Source organism: Cyprinodon tularosa, unplaced genomic scaffold, assembly GCF_016077235.1.
Source record: "Cyprinodon tularosa strain WSP-4 unplaced genomic scaffold, ASM1607723v1 ctg801, whole genome shotgun sequence".
In the NCBI taxonomy this organism is placed as follows: Eukaryota; Metazoa; Chordata; class Actinopteri; order Cyprinodontiformes; family Cyprinodontidae; genus Cyprinodon; species Cyprinodon tularosa.
Genome location: NW_024039565.1, coordinates 463,228 through 489,361, shown reverse-complemented (window position 1 = coordinate 489,361; position 26,134 = coordinate 463,228). Strand labels below are relative to the sequence as shown.

The window sequence follows — 26,134 nt, the reverse complement described above, 5'->3', positions numbered from 1 at the left end:
CTCGATATCTCAAGGAAATAACTGTGAAAAAGTATCAGAGGGACATGACCGCTCTGGACTTCCGTAGAAAACAAAGAAACAGAAAGAAAACATAATATTCTTCTGTAAATGTAGCCTGTAGACATTTTGAACAGACCTGTTCCACTGTAGCCTCATGTTGAATCTCTTCCTGCTCAGAAGGAACAATAGAACATGGCCTTCAAAAACGCAGCTGGAGGAAAAAGTTTCCATCTGGTTGAAAAGGTTCAATCAATGTCAGCCTGATAGTAGAAAACTCAGAAAAACCCAGAGTTTAAAGGCTGCTTCATCTCTGATGGTGTCTATAGATCTTTGCTTTACCTTCTTTGGTCCGTTTTTCCTTCTTTTTTAGTAGATTTCAAAATGATTTAATCATTTATACAGTCAGCTGGTTCATTTAGAGTGCAATGATACAGAAGTTATTCTTCGTTTTCACACAAACTTCCAACTAAATTCTATTCAGTTTATTTCTATTGTCATGATGGGTTTCAGAAAAGCCCAGTATGCAGAACACCACCGAGACAGATGAAAAGTTTAACAAGTTTATTTAAGCACAAGCACATGGATTAAACACAGGAACTGGTTCAGGCCTGGGGGCAGGTTCACAGGAGTCTGTGAGGATGACAGTTCAGTTAACTTGGGAGCAGATGAGTTTGAGAGTTTCTGATTTATACCTTGAGGAGTCCGGGTTTGGCTTTGAGGGAGGAACTGTTGGGTCCAGGGATTGTTTTGTTCAGCAGAGTTCAGTAACCGCTTCAGCGTCTTGCTTCTAGGGTGAGGGCAGACCTTGGCTTTGGGTTTCCAGCTCTTAGTCCAGAGTAGCATGGGAATCCAGAGAAGAGTCTTCAGGTTTGGCTCAGAGGGCAGGCTCGGCAGGTTAAGCTCATCCAGAGCTTACAAGGGAAACTGGATTCCTGTAAGAAGAGACAAAGAGGGATTAGAATCCAACCAGGGCACAGAAGCAACGAAGGTACTAAGGAGATGCTAGGCTCAGGTGCTAACCAAACTGGATAAACACTGCGGCGTGGAGGCAAGGTCCTCATCAGGAGGGGGATCCTCCTGATGATGAGATGCGCCTCAGGTGTGTCGAAGGCTCAGCTCAGGAGGATCCACGGCGCACTCTGCTGGAGAAAGGTGAAACTTCTCCAGATCCCAACATCTATAGCGCTAATTCCCATCATGTCATCTCAGGTCACTTTCCAGTTCACCAGATCATCCAGTCAGATTGATTCAAAGTTTTCTATCTGAGGAAAACCAGCTGATTGCATCGACTCATTGACTCTTCAGCAATCCCTCACACTAAGCATGCTTGTAGCGACAGTGGAGAGGAAAAACTCCCTTTGAACAGGAAGAAACCTCCAGCAGAACCAGGCTCAGTGTGAGCGGCCATCTGCTGAGGCCCACTGGGGTTCAAGGAGACAGAAGCAGACATAGAAAAAGAAGCATAGATACAAAAGGCAACTGTCAACCAGCTCCACAGGCGGCCCCGTCCAGGAAACACACAGCCAGGCAGACGAGCTCCGAGCCAGCTCCCATGTCAGAGGATGAAGAGAGCACATCCAGTTAGTCACAGTCAGAGAAACAGGACTACACTGGAAAACAGGCCAAGCTCCAACATCTAGAAACAAAGGTGTTGATGGCAGCAGCACAGCTGATATTTCTCTCCAGGATGGAGTCACAGCCAAACAGGAACAGACCAGATGAAGCTACTATGAGAAAAAGCAGAGAGAGCAAAACGTTAGAGTGTTCTTTGACAAACATGGATGCCTCCAGTAAAGCACATTCAAATGAAAATTACTATTAATTAAAAACACTGATCATTTATTAAACAGTAGGTAATAATTTCATATTTAAAGTACTTTCAGAAGTTTATATTCTGAATATGAGCGACTTTTCCTTTAAGACACAGAGTAAAAAACCAAACCACTATAAACCAAAACTTAAACTGAATCATTCAGATTTTTATTTATTTATGACTTTTCCATCACAAAGTCCAAAGACCTTAAAAACCCAACGGAGAGATTTGAAGGTTTATTTATTGAAAAATAATCTTGTGAGCTGCCCTGTGTGTTTGTCCTTTGTTCTCAGTGATGATCGCTGCGACGGATGCAGCCTCAGAAGTCTGAGAAATATCCGCCGCTGGAAGAAAGGATGGACAGCAGAGATAAGCTGGCTGTCCGTCATCCTCTGTCTGACTGCCGACTGGAGGGTGGATGCTGACCCGAGGGTGCCATCTCCATGACGACTCCATCATGGAGTGAATCCATACCCCCGATATTACAGAGGTGAAGATTCAGAATAAATCAGTTGATGTTTTTTCACTGTGCAGATAATGTAAAGCTTTTTGTCTTCAGTCTGACCGCCGTCTGCAGCTGCTGCAGTCATCAGAATAAATTCATCAAACAGCAACTCTTTAAATTTATCCCATTTAGCTTCTTGTTAGACATGTGTCTCGTTATTATAGGCAGTCTCTGCAGAGCGCCACCTGTCCTCCAAGGAAGTCCCTGCAGGGGCAGAGGCGTCGGTATTTAGGAGAGTGACCCGCGCAGCTGAAGAGTAACGGCTCCCTCTGAAGACTGCACTCCCGCCGCATCACGGAAAAGGCTGGAAGGATGTGGTTGATCTCAGAGTCCACCACCTCGCACTGCACCTCCAACCTGAGGGGAAAAACAGCAATTATGGTTTAAACACAGGAGGAAACAAGAAATAAAAACCTGGAAAAATCCAATGAAACATTCAGCAAAGATTAAGAAACTATTTATTTAACGCTGCTCAATGAAACAAGTATTATTGCTATAAATCTATAAAGCTCAGAGTGAAAGTTAGGAAGATGATCACAATACTGATAATATTAATATATAAAAAGTTCATGTTTTTATGATACCATTGACCTGTTATTTGAGCTAAAATTATATTTAGAGAAAACATTTAAAGCATGATAATAATAGTAATTATTAAAATGGCTGATTTTCCTTTTTATGGATTTTCTGATAGCATATTTTAATCTAAATTACATTTAATGAAACCCATGTCATGTATACTGAATAATTCAAAACTACAGAGTCACACTTTCAATAGTATTATGCTGCGTTCACACCTAAAGCAGCAGCAGCAGCAGGAGCAGCTGGTTTACATGCAGCTTCAATGGTTGATGCGCATCAAGGTGCAGAAAAAGGTCCTGCAGCGTTTTAAACAGCTGACGCAGCGCGTCGTTAGCGTCTGAGCGGCAACCCAACATGCATCAGTTGAACCGGCGCCTGGGTTTATGGGGCTTTGTATCAGCATTAGGGGTGTAAATAATAATCGTTTTGTATCGATGCATCGATCCAACAGCCGACGATCCGATGCATCGACACGTCCGCAAGATAATCGATTCATGTTTTTTTTCCCTCCGGTCTATTTTTATCCATTTGCTCCTGGGCGTAATTCTCCCTCCCGTGCTGCGGTGGCGCTAAACCTATTTTGCCCTCCTACCTCGCTTCCTGGTTATACTCTTACAGCAGTGTGTTGCAGTGAGCTTGATGCAGACATTTTTAAATTATGCTCAGTATTGCAGCGTGGTCTGGGCTACACGCTGTGGGTCTAGATACGGCCGAGTTTAGTCCGACGACGAAGGGACATGAGGGCAAAAAGAGCGGCGATTCAGCTGGAAAAGGCTACCAGCGTTCTCGCGCACCTCGCTCTTCTAGCGGGTCAAACTTCACGAGTTGTTTTCCGCAATTTCGGTCATAAAAACAAAACAAGCCGGCCTCCTGTCTGCTGCACTGTCTGCGGTCAGCTACAATCTGGGAGAGGAGCAGCGGAGCGTCTCTCAAGGGGCGGTGACGTCAACACTCTGGGAGCCTTCTTCTTCTTCTTTTTTTTAATGGCGGTTGGCAAACAACTTATAGTTGCATTACCGCCACCTTCCAGAATGGAGTATGGACCAGACAAACTATTATATTCTCCCTAAAATACCCGTTCTTCTTAGAAAATTAAAAATACTACCAAAAACTACATCCCCAGATGACCTTTGAAACAATTCCCTTATATGCAGTTTATTTTTATTCCTGTCTAACTCTCTAAGCAACATCTCTCTTTCCTGACTATATTTATTACATTCTAAAAAAATATGTTGGACAGTTTCTCCGGAGCCGAGGTATTGCATTGCACTCATTACACTGATATTGTGCAGTATTTTTGCAGTATTTTTTGATGCAACTTTTCTACTTCTGTTATTTGCTGTTGTTTCTAAAGAAATTGCATAATGATATTACAGCTTTCATTGATTTATTTCGAACTTGAAACTTTGTTTAGCCTGTAAGGTGTAAAAATAATAATAATAAAAAAAAACAAAACAATTAATCGATTAATCGAATCGAATCGTGGTGTATTCTTGAGGAATCGAAAATAATCGAATCGTTGGGTCAGGAAATCGATACTGAATCGAATCGCCATGATGGATGTGATTTACACCCCTAATCAGCATGTGTTCCCATTATGCTACGTTCACACCTAGAGCAGCTGGTTTACATGCGAAGGCAAAGTTACAGAGGATGCTTGTGTTGCTGAAAGGTAAAAATATGAATGAAAAGAGAAAAGATAAAAAGAACCGGTTCACAGGATTTGTATTTTGTCTTGTTTAAAATGGGACCCCTGAGATGAATCTTTTTAAGTGCAGAATGTCACGTTAAAAAACGTTAACAAGTAACATTCATAATAGAAAAAGTCAAATAGTTTATTTAAACAACAAAATAGATTGTAAAAAAACCCATTTAAAAAAAAAACAGTTTTTAAAAAAACCAGTTTCTACTGTTTCTATATAGCTTCTGTGTATATATATATATATATATATATATATATATATATATATATATATATATATATATATATATATATATATATATATATATATATATATATATATATTTATATATATATATATATATATATTTATATATATATATATATATATATATATATATATATATATATATATATATATTTATATATATTCTATCTTATTTTGTTATTTTTTTATAATTTTTTTTTTTGTCTGCACCAACAACACCAAGTCAAATTCCTTGTAAGTGCAAACCTACTTGGCAATAAACTTGATTCTGATTCTGATTAACTGCTCAAAAAGTAAAGCTTTTTTAAAGAGCTTCATTGTTTTGGGAACTTGTCTGCCTGCACACTGCAAAAAAGTTTATTTTCCTTAAAATAAAAGCGTTTTTTCTTGAATTAAGCAGTTAAGTGAGACACTTTGCCAATGTAATAAGACAATTTACATTTAAAATACGAAAAAACAACTGCGGTCTCTTATTCAAAGTGCATACTATCTAATTATCTTATTTTAAGAGCAAAAATACTCATTCCATTGGCAGATTATCTTCTTTACCTGCTCAAATTAAGGGTAAATACACTTAATTAAAGACATTTTTACTCATTTTTAGATTGTTTTTGCAGTGCAGCATCCCTGCTCTCGTTATGGTCGTCTGTTTAGGCGTGGGGGAGTCACTGAAAATCTCCCGGTCCTTTTTCACACCACAGTCTTCCTTTCTGTAGGACTGCTGGTATTTTACAGCGTGCTCCACCTTGCACAGCTCCGCCAAAGTTATTTTAGCATCCATGAAATATCCCTCTGTGATGAGGTACCTGTTGCACGTTTATTACTTCTATGTTTATCCGTACATGCCGTTCAATCGCAGCTTTCCTTCGACTGCTTACATCCACATCGCATCGACAAAGTATGCAGAAGCCTTGGAATGATTCTGGACTACTTTTCGTTATAAATTCACGCTGTTTTGTCCATTCAGAGTTAAACCAGGTCTTTCTTTTTTGGCATGATGCTAATTTAGCAGCACTCTGATCCTTCTTTACTTATTTAACCAATGTACAGCAGATATATATCTGACGCTGGGCCACTCATAGCCAATCATCTGTTAGAACAGATAGTCAAAGCATTTTTTTTTAATTATGTGATTGGATATTGTGCTGCAGCCCTGAGAAAATGGAAGAAAAACCTACTCTTTAAGCCTCGTGCCTCATAAAGGAGGACAAATAGACGTCGGGCTGGAAGTGGCGCTGGACGCCTGACAATCCAATGAAACTACGGACTGTCAGGCCTAAAAAATCTGGACTGTCAGGCCTGAAAAATCTGGACTGTCAGGCCTAAAGCCGGACATCTGGCCACCCTAGGTCCCATCGAGGACATGCTCCAGCTGGGAACACCCCCACACTAGACCTCTTAACAATTAATTTTCATAGCAGGCTGGGTGATTTCCTATTCGTTGGAACTCGACAAACCCATTTTATTCCCAGACAATGTTTATGCCCTAAAGGCCCTCAAGTTATAACCGTCTAGATAACGAAAAAAACCAACATAATATTTTTAGAGGGAAGGGTATAGAAATTTGCTATAAATTCTAAAAAAAAATAGATTAACAAAGTTGGCAATAATCCAATTTAAAAGCTAATAAGAGTATCTACTGATGCTTATTAATATATATATACATATATACGTATATATATATATATATATATATATACATATATATATGCATATATATGTATATATGCATATATATATATATATATACATATATGCATATATATATATATATATATATATATATATATATATATATATATATATATATATATATATATATATATATATATATATATATGTATATATAACCTGAGGATGACACATACATTTGTTTTAACTATGAATTTTGTAGCACTTTGACATTTTGTTGAAATGTAAAGTGCAATACAAATATAATGTATTATTATTATTACCCCACGAGGGGTGAGAAAACAGTTGGTATATATATATATATATGTATATATATATATATACATATATATATATATATATGTATATATATATATATATACATATGTATATATATATATATATATTTATATATATATATACATATATATATATATATAAACTATGTGGCAACTTGGTTTGTTAATGGAAGATATTTAATTAATTCTGTGAGTGAGTTTTTGAGATGCTGTGTCTGTTGTCAGTTCTGTGATGCTCTGAGGCCCTGAGGTTCTGTTCCTCCCCTGAGCTGCTGAGATGTTAGTAATAGCGGTGAGTTTTAATGAAGCTGGTTATTAATAAGCTGATTATTGCTGTTCTTCTTACCCTCGCAGAGCGTCCTTGTTGTTAATGAAGGGGAAGTGAGCAGGTTCACAGATCCAACCCGCTGACTGGCAAGCTTCAACACAAGACTGGCCCTCCTGAGACACCAGCAGTCTGAGGGAGCTGAGCGGCGGCCAGGCCGTGGGAGCCGTGGCGTTGGATGCCCAGCCAAGGGCCGTGGAGTTGGGCAGGGGCACAAACAGAGGTCCGATTACCTGGCTGCCACTAGCTGATCCCAGTCTGGATAAATTGGCTGAGATGAAGGGAGGCTGCGGCACACAGAAGTCCTGGAAAAGAGAATCAAATGAGTCTGTGTTGGTTTGGCTGTGAATACGCCAGAAAAAAAGACCTTAAAGTGATTTACTGCTGCTATAAAACGAGCTTATTCCACTGCTGAACCGGAAAAATGGTTTTATTTCTCAGTGATACTGGCCTCTGTTTTATCATTCAGGAGATGCTACTCAGTTATGTTCATATCAAGGACCTAAACAGGCTGAACTATTTGCTTTAGCTGCTGTTTGGTTTCAGTTCTGTTTCAGTTTTAGTTTTCATGACTTTTATTTCCTTTTTGTGTTTTTCTACTTATTTTAGATTGTATTTGAGCGTTTAGGTATTTCTTGTTTGCCCTCTTCTTCTCCTAGCTCCCTTCTAGTCTCCTCTGTTCACACCTGCTCCCAATCTGCTGATCAGCCTGCTCTTCTGTCTCCCATATATACACCTCCTGCTCAGTCACTGTTGCTGGTTTTTCATAATTTCTTTGCCTTTGTTGGGAGGATTCCTGGTTTTCAGTGATTTTTTGGATTTTTGCTTCTGTTGCCAACTTTTAAATAACCTCTGTGAGAAACCACCTTCAGTTTCAGTCTCTGGGTCCTTCTCTCCAACCTCCACCCACTGATATTGGGATTTTGGCCGATATCCGATATGCCGATATTTTAAAACTCATGTAGCCGATAACCGATATCGATACCGATGTTAAAGCTGGACAAAAATAAGTAGTCATCGAAAATAGCAGTTTTGTTATCCATTTCTGACACTTTGAAAATAATAAACTCAAATATATTTTCATATGCTGATATCAAATTGATTTTTAAAAACGCGGTATCGAAATTTCATCGTTCTGTTACAAACTCTCGTGATATTTTGCAAATTCTTGTGAGATTTTGTTAGTAAAATAGATCGATACCGCGTCAATATATCAACATATAAAAATATGGCAACATTTGGTGAATTTTGGGGGGATTTCGTAGCATAACGATGACATATAGCAATATTTCATTAGTAAAAGAGATTGATATGGTGTTTTTAAATGGCAATATATCAGCATAGGAAGATATTGGGATATTTTAATGTATCAATATTTTTTCCCTCGTCTTTAGAAGTTTTTAAGTCTGTAAAAAAGAAGTTTTTGAGGAAGAAGAAGTAGTATTTTTTTTTTTTTAGACTTTAGAAACTCAGAAGCTGATCAAATATCGGGTTAAATATCGGTGGGGTGGCCGATGTCCAATATTCAGTTTTAAGGCCGATACCGATAGGGGGCCGATTATATCGTGCATCCCTAGTAAATACACTTAATTTAAGAAAATATTTACTTTCTTCTACATCATTTTTGCAGTGTAGCAAGACTTGCTATAAGGAGAAGATGGGATGCACCACATAACTACACTATCTTGCCTTTTTTAGCATATCAGAATCTGTCCAATAAGTGAAACTGGGCTGATATTTACAACCTTTCCATGTGTTTGTTTCCTAAGAGGAAGAGGAGTTGCCATTTAATGAGGTAAATGACCTCACTTTGTAAAAATATCCTTCCCTTATAAAAATTTTCTTACTTTGTAAAAATGACCTTACACCAAAGGTTAAAAACTGAAACTGTTCTTCAGTCTTATTCTAAAACAGTTACACAAACATACAACAAGATTTACAGTTTTTTCTGAATATGTAAATATGTATGTATAAACAGATGAATTATTGAGTGGAACAGAAGCCCTCTTTATATTCCTGCAGGAGTGCAGGGAAGCGTACCTGATGCTGAATGTAGGCATGCAGCCTCTCCAGCATCCCCTCACAGGTGTACTCATAAGGCAGATACGGCTCAACCTGTAAGACATGCAACCAACAACAAGGTTAGTTTAGTGACATTTTATTGTTTGGATTCTGAATCATTGTTCACTCTAATTGCCCTAAATTTCCTCCTCCTCTTGTTGATTTCTGGAGATGAATGTTTCCATTGTCAGGTTCTGCAAAGCCTCATCATAGCGTGTCACTGCTTTGCAATTCGTTAGACTTTATTTGCATTCCAATAGATCATCCCTTGATGTGAGATAGGAGTTTTATAACTAACAGACCCTTTTGATTGGCCTAATTAGCAATGAGCTCCAAGGACTATACATCACCAGGGTTTCTTTTAATGTTTAACACACAGCGACGGACCGGCACGGAGCAGGAAGAATGCTGAATATCAAAGGCTGTAAAACCAAGTTCATTAAGCTGGTTCTTACTTTTTATGTTCAAGTCTGCATTATGGATAGATTATTAAAAATAGAAGGTAAGTTAGTGCTTGGAGCGGAATAAAATGATGCATTTTCAGCTGCATAACTTATAGTCAATAGAATAGGCTCTGTTTACAGGCTAAACAAGCTGGAGTTTTAGAAAGTCATTATATGGAGTCAAGATATGTTTCATCCTAAATGTTGGACACGTTTAAAGGAAAATGTCAAAATGCTGCAAAAGGAAAAAAAAAGAATAGCTAATTAGGTGTTTTTCCACCTGATTATGGGCAAATTAGCAAAGCTACAGAAAACATTATTTCCTCAGAATTTAACATTAAACATCAGCAGGAAGTACAGATTCAAACATCCAAGAAATACGGAGAGATGTTTTCAGGAACATGTTGCTTCCAGGCTTGATGTCACTGTTGTCATTTCATCTGGAATTGGGGATTTTAAATACAGTCCATGAAGATGCTAACGGCGGAAACAGCTGATCAATGGGAGGTAAATGTTTGACTCATCAGAATTTATTCATCGAATATGTTTCCATCTTCCTCTCAGTGCATTCCTACACGTCTTTTACAGGAACGAAAAAACAACAACATAGACTGAGCCTTAATACTTTTTTAAGGAAGTTATTTTTAATTTAGAAATTTCCATTAACGTTGAGAAGTAGACTGTGATTTCCTCACTTTAGAATCAAACAGAAAGAAAGAAAGAAAGAAAGAAAGAAAGAAAGAAAGAAAGAAAGAAAGAAAGAAAGAAAGAAAGAAAGAAAGAAAGAAAGAAAGAAAGAAAGAAAGAAAGATTGATTTCTTGGAATAGGAGAGTTTGTCGTCCAGCTAGAGCTTTCTTAGTGCTGCCTGACGGAGCATGAACCTCTACATCTCTCAGTGAGTGCGCCTCGGTGCGTGTCTCGCGTTAATGGCTGTAATGTGCAGGTAAGGCCCCATGTCAGCTGGGTGAGTCAGCAGAGGGACGTTATCTGAGTGTCTGAGGCATGTTGCCTGCACTGAAGGGTGAAGTGGTCCATCAGCTCTCCCTCAGAGGAGATGGAGACGGCGCCGTCAGCCAGAGCTGCAGTCTGATAAAATCATTCACACATGCCTCCACTGTAGACACCAACCTGTCAAAGCTCCATGCACACTTGATTCACTCGGCTGATTCCTACAGCAGGGGAAGAGCAGAAACCAGACAGCTGTCCTCCGCTTGTTTCACCGCATGCAGAATGGATTGTGTTGGGTGAGCACATCATCTAGTATTTCTTTGTTTGAATGGTTAAAATGCAGAAATAACAGATAAGCTAATAAAGAAGTGTGTGATAGTTTGATAGTGAGAGGGAGATCAATAGATCAGCTGGTGACCAATATGGACCGTAAAACCCAGAATTCAAGCAGACAGATCAGCGTATTACCAAAGCAAGCTTTGGTAACAGCAGCTCGCCAGCTGAGGCAGGATCACTGCATTCTCTGCAGAGGTGGAAACTCAGGTTAGTGACTACGTAACTCAGACGGTTAACGATGATGAGCATGTGAGTCGCTAACCTGTTCAGTTTGAGCTAAGAGGAAGGAGTGGAATTGGGAAGGATTGTTTCTCCACAGCAGGCGGCGAGCTGCCGTCAGAGTTCCAGGAGAGAAGCAGAGCAGAAAGACGAGCAGAAGCCAACAGAGGATGAAGAGCAGAGGAATCCGGAAAGATGATCCAAGGGCAGAGTGGAAGCAGGAGCAGGTTTCCAGGCAAGAAGATCAGAGATCCAAGGATGTTTCCAAGCCTGGGTCAAGAGACAGATCCAAGGCAGGATCTGGCAGGATCCAGGTAATAGTCCGAAGACAGATCAGGCAAACAGAGCAGAAACAGGGGTAATGAAAACTCAGGAGTCCAGAAGCAGAAACTAGTCAGGATCAAGTAATCAGGAACACACTGGTACGCTACAGAACTCCCACACAAGACTCAAATAATCTGGGATTGATGGCTGGGACCAGATCAGATTTAGAAGAAGGGGCAGAAACACAAACCGGATCTGGTTCTGTAGGTGCTGGGGCCATAGTTACTGCAGAGTCATGAGTTCCTGAACTAATTACATGAGTTCTGGGTAACAGGAGGCTTGGAGATGAAGAGAGTCTGGTACGTTCCAGTCGAGTTCCGACCTTTACTGGATAAGACCTCACCAGGTGTACCTCTCCGCCGCAGTAAAAACGCAGGTTAAGCTGATGACATCGGTTCCTCTCCTCCTTGGACAGGTTTGTGTGTCCCAACTGCATCAGTTCCGGTTCTGGCACTCGAGCCAGACCAGGAATCGTCACAAGTGCAAAGGGAGCGGGGTGAGGAGTTGGTCGAGGGAAAACCGACATCAGTGCTCTACATTCTCTGCGACATTCTATGAGTTGAAGGTCTATCCGGTTAGCAAGGTCCTCCAGCTGCTTCAGAGTCTGGAGGTAGTCGCACGTCGAATGTTCATCTTTAATCCTTTGATGAAGGCCAAAAGAGAAAACATCCATGAGGGAATCCTCATTCCAGAATGTGGCAGATAACAGGTGGTGGTCAGTGATACGACTGATCACGATTCAAGCAAATCTTCCCTACTAGAAAGAGCAAAAAACTTGGATTAGTTCCTCTGAAAAATCATCGTAAGAATTAGACAGGCCAGGATTGTTTAGCCACTTCAGCATTGCCCACATTTTAGCTTTACCCAATAACAGAGAGATTATGTAAGCAACTTTAGATCATTCAGAGGGAATCATGGAGGGCTGAAGTTTGAAGTGGATTTCAAATTGTGTCAAGAAAGCCCGACAAGAGACAGAAGCAAGGTTGTAAGCAGGCAGAATGCAGGTAGCAGTCCGAGGACAGATCAGGCAAAAGTGTGTTAAGGCAGATCTTTTAGTTCTCAGGCTCCTCTCCTGTGGAACCAACTACCAGTTTTAGTCCGTGAGGCAGACACCCTGTCTACTTTTAAGGCTAGGCTTAAAACTTTCCTTTTTGATAACGCTTATAGTTAGAGTGGCTCAGGTTATCCTGAGCTATCTCTATAGTTATGCTGCTATAGGCTTAGACTGCTGGAGGACATAGGGACCCCTTTTTCATCATTCTGCTTCATTCTATCTCTATTCTCCCACTCTGCAGAATCTATTAGTTCAATCTCTAACGTTCTGCTCTCTCTGCTTTTTCTCATAGTACACTGAAAAAAATAATGCAACTGCTTTTGGCATTTACTTAATCATTTTTAGTTACTTTTAACTCAATTGTTTTAATGTCCTACCCAGCTAATATGAAACAATTGTATTAAAGTACCTAAATATGATTAAATAAATGCCAAAAACGGTTGCATTATTTTTCTCATAGTAGCTTCATCTGGTCTGTTCCTGTTTGGCTGTGACTCCATCCTGGAGAGAAATATCAGCTGTGCTGCTGCCATCAACACCTTTGTTTCTAGATGTTGGAGCTTGGCCTGTTTTCCAGTGTAGTCCTGTTTCTCTGACTGTGACTAACTGGATGTGCTCTCTTCATCCTCTGACATGGGAGCTGGCTCGGAGCTCGTCTGCCTGGCTGTGTGTTTCCTGGACGGGGCCGCCTGTGGAGCTGGTTGACAGTTGCCTTTTGTATCTATGCTTCTTTTTCTATGTCTGCTTCTGTCTCCTTGAACCCCAGTGGGCCTCAGCAGATGGCCGCTCACACTGAGCCTGGTTCTGCTGGAGGTTTCTTCCTGTTCAAAGGGAGTTTTTTCTCTCCACTGTCACTACAAGCATGCTATTTCTATAGCGCGAATTCACGACACATGTCATCTCAGGTCACTTTCCAGTTCACCAGATCATCCAGTCAAATTGATTCAAAGTTTTCTATCTAAGGAAAACCAGCTGATGCAGAAGTTAGGATGTCGTTGGACAGAAGTTCTGGACTCGTTATGAATACTTTATGTTTACTTTATATTTACAGCCAGAATAGAAACAATCTATAGAAAGTTCAGCGTTTTAGGAGATTCTGGGACGTCGGCGGACGCTGGATAAATCAGCAAGGTGTGAGAGGGGATTTAGTAATTCAGGCAAATTCCAGGGATTTCAAATTTCTCACATCATTTTTAATGGCTGTTTGCTTACCTGCTGCTTTTTGCCTGGTTTTTAACCATTTTATTGCTGCCAGACAAACAGAAAGCTGCAGCTAAAGTAGGAACAGAAAGTCGGCTCATCTTTAGAAACTTCATAAACTGCAGTTTAACTTATTACTGCTGGGTAGTTACGGTGACCTACATCAGCAGATATTATTTACTTTTACTTTCTTTTCAGTTTTAATGGGGACTGAAAAGAAAAATCGTTTTTTCCATCTGACTGACTTCATTTGCTCATTTCCTTCTGTTTCTCCACCTCCTCTTGTGTTTGTGTTTTCTAGAAAGATTGAATCTACCCAGCTGACTCCTTAATTAACCTTTCTGTGGCTCCTGGCATTCTCTTATTCCTTATCTGCTCTGAATTTATCTCCTTCTGTAATCACCATCTGCCTCCTACACACAGAAATAGGCCCTGGAGGAGCCCAGGCTTTGTAAAGCTTGGCTGCTGTTGGGTCAAGGTTTAGGAACCATTAAACAAAGCGAAAGCAGGAAGATCAGATCTGGGACTTTATTTGCCTTTTCAAATAAAATATATAGGTAATGGATTTCTGCAGACTCATCTCTATTTATTCACTGGATTGCTGATAGCCTGAAAAAAGTGTAGCCACCATCCGCCATGTTGGTACTCCAGCAGAGACATGCAGTTAAAATGCCTCCCTGTGCAGCATTTAGCTGCTAAAACCAGGAAGACGTTCCACTGGTCAATTCCCAGTCAGTGGATGAACTAAGCAATAAATCCATCTATAGCCGATGGATCCTATAGTTTAGTCTGCAGACTAACATTAGTCTGGCTATCTCATTGACATTGACTGAGTTAGACGCTGACATTGGGTCTAACGTTAGAAAATAGAAAGTAGAGGAAATAGAAAGTCATTCACTGAGAAATTGTCTGTTCCTGTTTGGCCTTTTGTATCTATGCTTCTTTTTCTATGTCTGCTTCTGTCTCCTTGAACCCCAGTGGGCCTCAGCAGATGGCCGCTCACACTGAGCCTGGTTCTGCTGGAGGTTTCTTCCTGTTTAAAGGGAGTTTTTCCTCTCCACTGTCACTATAAGCATTTTTGTAGTGTTTATATTGCATTTTGTATTGATGGGAAAAAGGATATAAATATATATATATATATATATATATATATATATATATATATATATATATATATATATATATATATATATATATATATATATATATATATATATATATATATATATATATATATATATATATATATATATATATACATATATATATACATATATGTAAGATGTAATTACGATAACAATGTAATCAATAAATGTTTATTACATGTACATAATCAATTTAGCACTTTTGGCTCATCTGTATTATTCTGCTCCTTTAACACATTAATTTATTATTTATTATTATTTATTAGTTATATTATATGATTTATAGACTTCATTGACTTCATAATGACTCTGCAATGAGGTGGGCCTATTTTCTTTAATCTAAGTTAATCTACTGATGCTATGAAACAGCCAGTCTGTGACAAAGTGATGAATTTATCTGTATTTTAAAAGTATTTATTCCCCCTGAAAACTGACACTGTTCACATTGCGACCGGTCTAACTAGGGAGTACCAATATGGCGGCCGGTGGCTTCAGTTTAACCCTGGACTACCAACTGGAAATCAGCAACTGTGATCCCATTTAGTTAAACAGTTTTGCACATTTCAATTATAAAATGAGCAAAATGCTCCTTAAACAATAAATGAAAGAAGATTGAACTTATAACGCTGGCTGTAAAGATGCGATGCACAAACTTGTTTTTAAATATTTCTGACTCTTAAAGATGAAAAGTGGTTTATATATTATATTCCTTTTCTTTTTTCTGTTTTTCATGCATCTTATTGTACCTTTGTCCTCATGATTTCCTGGATGGCAGCTTCAAACTGCAGCGAGTTGTTGTAGTCGACCGTCATGACGTGCGGTCTGCCGATGTACTGCTCTGCATAAGGGTGCTGGGAGAAAACCTGCAGGAAAAGCATCAAATATTAAACATATTGAATATTGTCAGTTATTGTAAAATGCTCTTTCTAAAAGCCTGTCGCAGTAGGAACAACTAACTATGATCAAAAGCATTCAAAGCACATCTCCAGTTCTCACAGATGAAACTAATTCTGCAGGAAAGATGAAAGAAATAAAGAAAGAAATTCGTTCCTAACTGCAGTTTGGAAGGAAGATTCAGTGATGATGTCACCTGTCGAGATGTAGGCTTTCCTCGGAAGAACTCATGATTCAGTGAGCTGTGGGGGGGCTGGAACTTAGGCTGCAGGAAGATGCAACCATTGGCTATGGCTTCAAGAGGGGCGGGGCCTTCATATGGAAACCCAAAACCAATAAAGAGCTGGGAATAAAAAAAACAACATATTTATGAGTTTATGAGCTCATTCCAGAGACTGTTCTGTTTAGGAGATGTTTTCATTATAAATATTCTGGATTACTTTTAATCTGTGCGCCCTGATGGACGAATGGAGTAAAAACAATTGAAAATTGGATTTATAAAACGGCAGTACCAGCCAGTTGCTTAGGGCCCGAAGTTCCTGGGGGCCCCATAAATCTTGGTTTCCATGTATGCTTAATACAGATATTCCTGTATTATTTCTGCACATTAATTATGTTTTTATTATAAATTTGCTTTGCTAAAATGCCATCAGAACGCTGATAATATTAAGTGTGTCTCAGCCCCCCCCTTCAGTGTCCACCATATTGGATCAGTCCATTTGCTGCACATGTTCAGAAAGGTCCAAACAGACAGCAGCAAACCATTTGAAATGGGTCTTTTTTATGTGTCGTATTCTCAGTGCAGAGGGCCCCCCTTCCTGTCTTTGCCTGGGGCCCCGAATTTCCTAAATCCGTGCCTGTTTCTAAATCTGGTGAATGAAAAGAAAACTTGTGGATTAAAGGAACCAGGAAGTGAGAATGTGACTGATAGATAAAGAAGGGAGGTCAGAGCCTCTGGTTGCTTGCCTTGGCCTTACGGAGGAGCTGCTGCAGTTCATGTTGGGGCAGCAGCCCGTGGTTCTTCACGAAGGCCGGGACCTCCGGCGGCCTCTGGGTCTCATAGTAAACCGTACCGTGGACCTCCATGTACCTGTGAAGGATCTCCAGGAAACTCTCTTTGCCCTGCTGGAAAAAAAAAAGAAAAACTGGTGATATCAAAGATTAGCGCTAAAACCACCAGTGAGCGGAGAACGATTAAAGAGTCTGAGAGCAAGTAAACCGATCTGAGCCTGTTTTCTTTTATCTGTGTGTGAGCCGTCTCTGTGTGTCAGCCTCACACATCTCAATACGTCTGTTTCTCTCAGCATCTAACGCCGTATTTACAGGTGCTGGTCATAAAATTAGAATATCATGAAAAAGTAGATTGATTTCAGTAATTCCATTTAAAAAGTGAAACTTGTATATTATATTCATACATTACATACAAACTCATATATTTCAGATGTTTATTTTGTTTAATTTTGATGATTACAAATGACAACAAATGAAAATCTCAAATTCATCATATCAGAAAATTAGAATATTGTGAAAAGGTTCAAAATTGATGGCCCCTGGTGCCACACTCTAATCAGCTAATTAACTCAAACCACCTGCAAAAGCCTTTAAATGGTCTTTCAGTCTAGTTCTATAGGCTACACAATCATGGGGAAGACTGCTGACTTGACAGTTGTCCAAAAGACGACCATCGACACCTTGCACAAGGAGGGCAAGACACAAAAGGTCATCGCTAAAGAGGCTGGCTGTTCACAGAGCTCAGTGTCCAAGCACATTAATAGAGAGGCGAAGGGAAGGAAAAGATGTGGTCGAAAAAAGTGTACAAGCAAGAGAGATAACCGCACCCTGGAGAGGATTGTGAAACAAAACCCATTCAAAAATGTGGGGGAGATTCACAAAGAGTGGACTGCAGCTGGAGTGAGTGCTTCAAGAACCACCACACACAGACGTATGAAAGACATGGGTTTCTGCTGTCGCATTCCTTGTGTCAAGCCACTCTTGAACCACAGACAGCGTCAGAAGCGTCTTGCCTGGGCTAAAGAGAAACAGGACTGGACTGCTGGTGAGTGGTCCAAAGTCATGTTCTCTGATGAAAGTAAATTTTGCATTTCCTTTGGAAATCAAGGTCCCAGAGTCTGGAGGAAAAGAAGAGAGGCACTTCATCCACGTTGCTTGAAGTCCAGTGTAAAGTTTCCACAGTCAGTGATGGTTTGGGGTGCCATGTCATCTGCTGGTGTTGGTCCATTGTGTTTTCTGAGGTCCAGGGTCAACGCAGCCACATACCAGGAAGTTTTAGAGCACTTCATGCTTCCTGCAGCTGACCAACTTTTTGGAGATGCAGATTTCATTTTCCAACAGGACTTGGCACCTGCACACAGTGCCAAAGCTACCAGTACCTGGTTGAAGGACCATGGTATCCCTGTTCTTAATTGGCCAGCAAACTCTCCTGACCTTAACCCCATAGAAAATCTATGGGGTATTGTGAAGAAGAAGATGCAATACACCAGACCCAACAATTCAGAAGAGCTAAAAGCCACTATTAGAGCAACCTGGGCTATCATAACACCTGAGCAGTGCCACAGACTGATCGACTCCATGCCACGCCGCATTGCTGCAGTAATACAGGCCAAAGGAGGCCCAACTAAATACTGAGTGCTGTACATGCTCATACTTTTCATGTTCATACTTTTCAGTTGGCCAACATTTCTATAAATCCTTTGTTTTTATTGGTCTTCAGTAATATTCTAATTTTCTGATATGATGAATTTGAGATTTTCATTTGTTGTCATTTGTAATCATCAAAATTAAACAAAATAAACATCTGAAATATATGATTTTGTATGTAATGTATGAATATAATATACAAGTTTCACTTTTTAAATGGAATTACTGAAATCAATCTACTTTTTCATGATATTCTAATTTTATGACCAGCACCTGTACTCTCTGCAGAAAAAGACGTCTCTGTGATGCGGAAACAACTTGTGTTCACATTAGCATATTTTCTGATCCAGTAAAAACCAACAGAGAGTAAAAACATGTCTCCTCCTCTGAGGAGGAAATCATAAAGGAATACAGAGCAGGCATCCATTGGCATTGGGCTGCAGGACAGACCAGAAGCTACCCTGATTGATTAATAGCAAAAGTTTTTTCTGTATTTATATTTGATGTTTTCTGAGTTTTTAAAAACTGGAACACAGGGTTATAACCTTGATAGTGTGAATTAAAATTGTGCCAAACTGGAAATGCTGAAGAATACAAAATGACACAGCTATATGAAGAAAGAAAAAGTTAATCAAAATCAACTGTCTTTCATGATCATTCCAGTCCTCAAACCTGTTTCTCATGCAAAATCTGTGGGCTTAGCGGAAAGACTAGGCTTAAAACTTTCCTTTTTGATAAAGCTTCTAGTTAGAGTGGCTCAGGTTATCCTGAGCTATCTCTATAGTTCTGCTGCTATAGGCTTAGACTGCTGGAGGACATAGGGACCCCTTCTTCATCATTCTGCTTCATTCTATCTCTATTCTCCCACTCTGCAGAATCTGTTAGTTCAATCTCTAACGTTCTGCTCTCTCTGCTTTTTCTCATAGTAGCTTCATCTGGTCTGTTCCTGTTTGGCTGTGACTCCATCCTGGAGAGAAATATCAGCTGTGCTGCTGCCATCAACACCTTTGTTTCTAGATGTTGGAGCTTGGCCTGTTTTCCAGTGTAGTCCTGTTTCTCTGACTGTGACTAACTGGATGTGCTCTCTTCATCCTCTGATATGGGAGCTGGCTCGGAGCTCGTCTGCCTGGCTGTGTGTTTCCTGGACGGGGCCGCCTGTGGAGCTGGTTGACAGTTGCCTTTTGTATCTATGCTTCTTTTTCTATGTCTGCTTCTGTCTCCTTGAACCCCAGTGGGCCTCAGCAGATGGCCGCTCACACTGAGCCTGGTTCTGCTGGAGGTTTCTTCCTGTTCAAAGGGAGTTTTTCCTCTCCACTGTCGCTACAAGCATGCTTAGTGTGAGGGATTGCTGAAGAGTCAATGAGTCGATGCAATCAGCTGGTTTTCCTTAGATAGAAAACTTTGAATCAATCTGACTGGATGATCTGGTTGAACTGGAAAGTGACCTGAGATGACATGATGTGAATTGGAGCTATAGAAATACACTGAATAGAATTGAACTGAATTGAAAACGGCCTCTAAGAAGATCAGAGATTTTAAAAGAGAAGATCCTGGAGCTCAAGCTGTCCTGTTAGTAACAGCTGGGTCACATCAGGAACACCAACAGTTTTAAAACCAATTATTTCTTAATGTCATAAATTAGGAATCAATCAGTTTCTATTGCATTGAGGAATATTATCTCCATAGAAAGTGATTCTGCTATGATTAAAAAGACACTCTTTTTCTTCATAAGACATAAATAGATAAAGCATGACTTTGCATCAAGGCATCGTTCTTGTTAATGTTTTCACATAATAATTCTGTTTTTGAAGAAGCTTTGGAATATTTTATCTTTCGCCGCTCTCCACCAGCTATGCATAAATCTCCTTTATTCCAAAAATACATGCATTGTTTTCTTTGACTGAAATTTTAGAAGCCTGCTTTTTTAAAATGAATGAATAAAAGCAAAGCCAACAGCAACAATCATCAACAATCAGTTAAGAAGCAAAAGGTAACCAGGTGAACCTAGAGTGACTCATTACATGGATCTTCCAGTCGGTGTGGAGCAGCTCACTGCGTCCCTCTGCTGTGTGGTGCACCTCCTCTCTGCCTCCCTGGAGACGTAGATGGAGGCTGTAGTGATCAATGGCTGCCTCTGCAAGGTTTTCTCAGCCAATTAGGAGATTTGTTCAGGCGCTAAGTGCTGCAAGCAGCAGCAGTGAAATCACTAGTGAAGCAGAGGTAAGTAAGGGTGTAGATTTCGTAAATTAACCCCACATCTGTCTCATTCTGTTGGTGTGAACGGGTCCATGGAAGTATGAATCCGAAAAGGAGGAATCTAAGGAAATTCAGCTGTTTGGTTTTTAAATTGGTGATTCAGGAAGTGGTTTGGAGGACATTAAGAGGACCATTTCTGTTGGCAGGACATATAATGCCCTTTTTTCCCAATCTGCTCGACTTTGCCTGGCTTTGCTCCCCCACCCCCCCCCCCCCCCCCACCCCCACCCCCACCAACACATTCATAAACATTTCCTCCACTACTTTATTAAAACTGTTATTGGCTTATTTGACCCAGGTCAGAAGTATGATAACAAAGTGGAGTAGGGCTGAAAGGAGCCTGTACAAACATTGAAAAAGCAGAAACATTTGAAACTTGGTGGAGGGAGAGTCTATCCAAGCAATATCATGGAAAAGAATGAAGAAATGGAGTCTTGATGCTCCACAGATAGAACACATCTAATCTGAAAGCAGTTAAGAAAAGCAAATAAAACCGTCATCCGTGTTTTTGGAGTGTAGGAGCTAACAGCTTATGCATTTACAAGGATTATGGCAAATTAAACCAAACTAACCCTAAACATTCCTTGGTTCAAGGCAAATGCTTATGGCAGACACCCCAAGTTCCAAAAACTCATTTCAGGGAGATGCTTAACCCCCCCCCCCCCTTCCCACCGGGTACCGCACCATGCCCCAAAGATACACACTTCAGGCAAGCAACTTCTTGTTTATTAGCTAACAGTAATTTATTAAACACTAAACAGAGCAGTATTGGTCTTTTATTTTCTATACTTTCAATCTTGTAGCCTTGATCATGCTTTCTGTTTTTCATGGACTTCAGCATGCAGTGCACCTCGCCACGATGACATCATTCCTCACCATGGCCGGTGCTAGACAGGGGCCAACCGGGGCCAGAAATTCTAATGATGATGCGCTGGAACAGACATGGTTACTGATTGGTCCTTTGGATCTATTTCATTCTTTTTCTTTACAAATTCTGTTTCACTAATTATTCAAAAACAATAAGGTGATAGCTTCAGTGGGATTGATATATGATCCCAGTTTTCATCTGATAAATTTTTTTTTTTTTCACAACGAATAAAAAAAATCCTCTAATTTTTACAGATGAATTTAACAGTTTTTCTTGAGTTCTAATTCAAATTTTGTAGAAAACAGTAGTTTTAACTTAGATTTAGTCAAAATGATGTATAATTCTCCTGGAACTTCCGGGAGAGTTGGGATGTCTGCTATGGAGCTAAAAGAGACTCAACATTAAAGGGGCAGGAGCACAAAAGTTTTACTTCTTCCTACTCCTATTCACACATGTAATAGAGGTATATTAATTTAGGAAAGAAGGGTACCTTGTTTTTGTTTTTCTCTCCAATGTGTTTAAACATTGTTTTATTGGGTTTTTTTGTTTTTTTCTCTTGCATGTTCGAAATAAAAAAACAAAACATTAACAAGCATGTAATCATGTACAGCTTATTCCTCCCATGTTCAGGATAAGATCCACACAAAGTGTGAACGTATCTTTGTATCAGCGTTGCTGTTAAAGTTGACTTTTTCAATGAAATCATCATTCTAACTGATTGTTTTCCTTCTGTTAATTAACTTTTTTTACAAAAATATTTCATTTCTTTGCAACAAAATAAAGAATAATTAAAGTTTTGCTCTTTAATGTATCAATTCTATCTAGGTAAAATATAATACTATAAACTAATTTAATTTAACTAATATTAGGAGCTTGGATTATTACTTATTTCTCTTCCTCAACATGAAATAATTTAAGATTTTTTTTCATATTTTCAATTTGATTAAACAGGATAGAGGAATTTTATTTCGGGTTTTGCTAAATTGAGCAGAATGACCAATAAATAAAGAGTTAATCATCAGCCAGAAACTGGAAGAAAGATGTAGAAAACAAACGTTTCTCCCCATCTGAAAATAAAAACATTATCACTTTTGTTTGGTTCTTTTTCTACCTCATCAGCTTTAAGTCAAACTCTACTGCTCTCCTGCACTCTGCTGCTATTTGTAATAAACGACCTTTCTTTATTACATCTCAGCTGAAAATATACTTAGCAGCCTTTTTTTGAACCTTTAAGAAAAAAGAAAAACTGTTCTGAAAAACTCTTTAGTAAATAATTAATCAACCATGTTTCTTTTTCAGAAGGTAACTGTATTTTTGTTGTCTGTTTATAATTGATATGTCAACAATTAAAATGTCTTATTATTGATTTGAGGGCGTCAGTGCTCCCCCTGCAGGTTTAGATCGGAACAGCTCGTTGGTGAATAACATCAAGTAGAACATAAATCTCCTGGTGTCCGATGACACTGCTCTTCTTTTCTGGCCTAATAACAGGCGATGGCGGTACGTTTTAATTTACAGTCAAGATGTCATGGTTTTGGTTTTGTTTAAGTTTTATCTTTGAGTTTTCATTGCTTTAATTTCCATTTGGTGTTGTTCTAGTTTTAATTTTTTTATTGTATTTGAGTTCTTAAGTATTTCTTGTTTGCTCTTTGTTGCCCCCAAATTCCATATCCCCCTTCAGCGCTCCGCCCCGCTCACATACGTCACATACTGTTCCACATCCTCCGCTACTCCTCCGCACGTCACCGTCAAAATACGGAGATGAGTTACCCTGAAATCCCACATCCTCCATAACCGCCCCGCTCCGCTCCAGACTGTTACAAAAATCTACAACAAAAATAAAACATTTGGGCAGAAGACGCAGATCTGCTGGATGCTGATGGAGATTTTTTTTTAATGCGTCATATTACAGTAAGCGTTCATTTCTGCATGTTTTGCTCCTATGAATTTAACAATAATATCGGCCATGCTCTCCTCAAACTTTGAGGAAGTCGGGCGGAGCGCTGACGGAGGATGTGGAATCTGGAGGTTATTTTTTGCTCCGCTCCAGCAGGTCAATATCCGCATCGCCAATCGCACCAAACAGCAAAAAGAACGTCGGGAAAACCGGTTTATCAAAGTAAAATATTGTAACAACGGATCGGTAACTAGAAATTAGACCATAATTCTTATATATTCCCAAAAACTAAGACTGTTTCATTTCATTTTTGGATGCAAACTATTGGTTCTTCAACAGACCAGGAAGCAGATTTCTAATCTTAATCCAAATATTTATTTCATACCAATTATCACAGTCTTGGTTCTATAATGTTTTCTTTTCAGTGTTCAGTTCAACTTTGCTCCATGTTTTTTTTAGTTTTATTGGTTTAATTTTTGTTTTGTTGTGTTTTCTGGTTATATTTTAGTTCTCATGTTTTTATTTGTTGCCCTCTGCTGCCCTCTAGTGTTGGTCTCCTTATTCCATAGCTCCTTATACTGCTCTCTTCACACCTGCTCCCAATCTGCTCGTTAGTCCCCTCTTTGGTCAGTCAGCCATAAATACTCTCCTTGGTCATTTCCTCAGTGCTGGTTCCTTGTCTAACTTCCTCCAACTCCGTCTGACTGTGTCTTCCTTGTTTCGAGGTTTTCCCCTGAAGTCTCCATGGTTTCTGGTTTATTTTACTTTTTTCATGTTTGATTTTTTTATTTTTAAAATCCTGTCTCAGCTGTCCGTTAACTTTTCATTAAATTTACAAGAAACTCACCTCTGCCTCCCCGCCTCTGCATTTGGGTCCTCAAACCACAAACAAATCCTGACACCAATAGGCTTAAAAGTTTAACCAAATCCTGTCAAAAGAAACTTCTTATTGCAGGAATGGATGAAGAGATTCTGAGTTTGGAAGCAGAGAACAGAGTTCATACAAACCATGGATGATCGCAGTTTTCCCTGTTACAGAATTCCACAACAAAAAGAAAATATTAGGGCAGAAAGTGCTCATATGCTGGATGCTGATGTGGATTTTTTAAATGTCGTATTAAATCAAGCGTTCATTTCTGCGCCGTGTTCTCCTATAAATTTATTTAATAATAATATTGCACATGAGCTCCTTGAGCTCCAAAGAATTCAGAGTGCAGCAAGACCGGAAGAGCAACGGAGGCTGTAGGCTTTGCTTTATGCAGGCGCTCTGGAGCAGAGCACAGCGGGGCGGTTACAGAGGATGTGGGGATGCCAGGTCAGTCTCCTTTTCTCCTAGCTACCTTCTAGACTCCTCTGACCACACCTGCTCCCAATCTGCTGATTAGCCTGCTCTTTGTTTCTGTATTGCTCAGTCACTGCTGCTGGTTTGTCGTCATTTCATCCCTTTCAAGTGAGTTTTTCTGAAATTTGTTGATTCATGTTTTTGGATTTTTGCTTCTGTTGACCTTTTTGGTTAATTAAATCTTGCAAGTCACCACCTGAGCTTCAGTCTCTGCATTTGGGTCCTTCAAACCTCCACTCAACCTGACACGAGATAACTGCTGAAATTAGCAGATTGCTGAATGAAAGGGGACTGAGTAGAAATTCCTGTTACACCTTTCAGATATATTTACTGTTTATTTAGCCGACATTTCATGGGCTATATGTAGAGTTTGTTAGATCAAATAAAATCCCAATAAAATGTGTTTGCAAATGTTCAATAAATCCCATATGGTTTGCAATAATAATGGATGAGAGTAAAAAGAGGATTACCTGAAGCTAATCAGCATCCAGTCGGTTTATCGATCCACAGCAAAGACAGAAAAGAACAGAGGAAAAATCTTTTAGAATAAAGTGCAGAAAAAAAAACTTCTATAGCATGATTAGAAAGAGAAGCCTTATGCATGTTCAGTATGTTCAGAGTACCTCGTGATCCTTTTTACAAGCAGCTATATTTGAATCAGAGGGCTTATACACACAAACAGTAATTATTTAAAGAATGGAGACCCAGCTGATCTTAATGTGGATGAATAAGCAGAAAACTTCTAGGAAAACTGCCTGTAAATGAACTGTATGCATATTTCTACATCTGACCGCACCATGAAGCTAAACTGTGATGACACAAACAGGCGACAGACAACATGCTCTAAAGCAGTCTTTTTCAACCCTGGTCCTCAAGGCACCCTGCTCTGCATGTTTTAGATGTTTCCCAGCTTTCACACACCTGTTGTCAATTGATGGCAGATTATCAGACTTTGCTGAAGCTCAGAAACATCCAAAACATGCAGAGCAGGGTGCCTTGAGGACCAGGGTTGAAAAACACTCCTCTAAAGATCTGCTCGGGGCCCCGCCCCTTTTTATGACATCATAACATGGCGACTCCACTCTACAAACTGCATTGCACCGGTTTCTTAAGGATCAAATCTCCTTTGGAGTCTCAACATATTATTCCATATATTTACTATTGTTTTATATCATTGTTGATCTAAAGTAGCCGAAAGCAGAAAACAATCATTGTCAGTCTTAGAAGATAGAACTGCGTTCTAATAATCCATCCATCCATCCATCCATCCAGACTATGTCTCTCGGCCGGCCTTGGAACCCTTCTGTGGTTTCTGGGGAGAGGGAAATCAGGGCGTCTCTGATA

The 26,134-nt window shown here is 39.5% G+C and overlaps 1 protein-coding gene across 5 annotated transcripts in view; it reads right to left on the bottom strand.

Moving 5' to 3' along the window:
• Window positions 1-1,958: 1,958 nt before the first annotated feature.
• LOC119774231 (alpha-1,6-mannosylglycoprotein 6-beta-N-acetylglucosaminyltransferase B-like) overlaps window positions 1,959-26,134 on the bottom strand; it is a 226,576-nt gene continuing 202,400 nt past the window's right edge. For 3 of the 5 annotated variants that reach the window (XM_038271639.1, XM_038271642.1, XM_038271644.1), the window contains 7 exons: window positions 25,261-25,266; window positions 16,736-16,894; window positions 15,966-16,112; window positions 15,622-15,738; window positions 9,185-9,259; window positions 7,166-7,449; window positions 1,959-2,675 (listed from right to left, as the gene is read on the bottom strand). In XM_038271639.1, coding sequence (XP_038127567.1) covers window positions 2,477-2,675; window positions 7,166-7,449; window positions 9,185-9,259; window positions 15,622-15,738; window positions 15,966-16,112; window positions 16,736-16,894; window positions 25,261-25,266 — 987 coding nt within the window. In that variant the 3' untranslated portion in view covers window positions 1,959-2,476. The remainder of the gene's footprint in view (window positions 2,676-7,165; window positions 7,450-9,184; window positions 9,260-15,621; window positions 15,739-15,965; window positions 16,113-16,735; window positions 16,895-25,260; window positions 25,267-26,134) is intronic. The other 2 variants (XM_038271640.1, XM_038271643.1) reach the window with 1 other exon arrangement.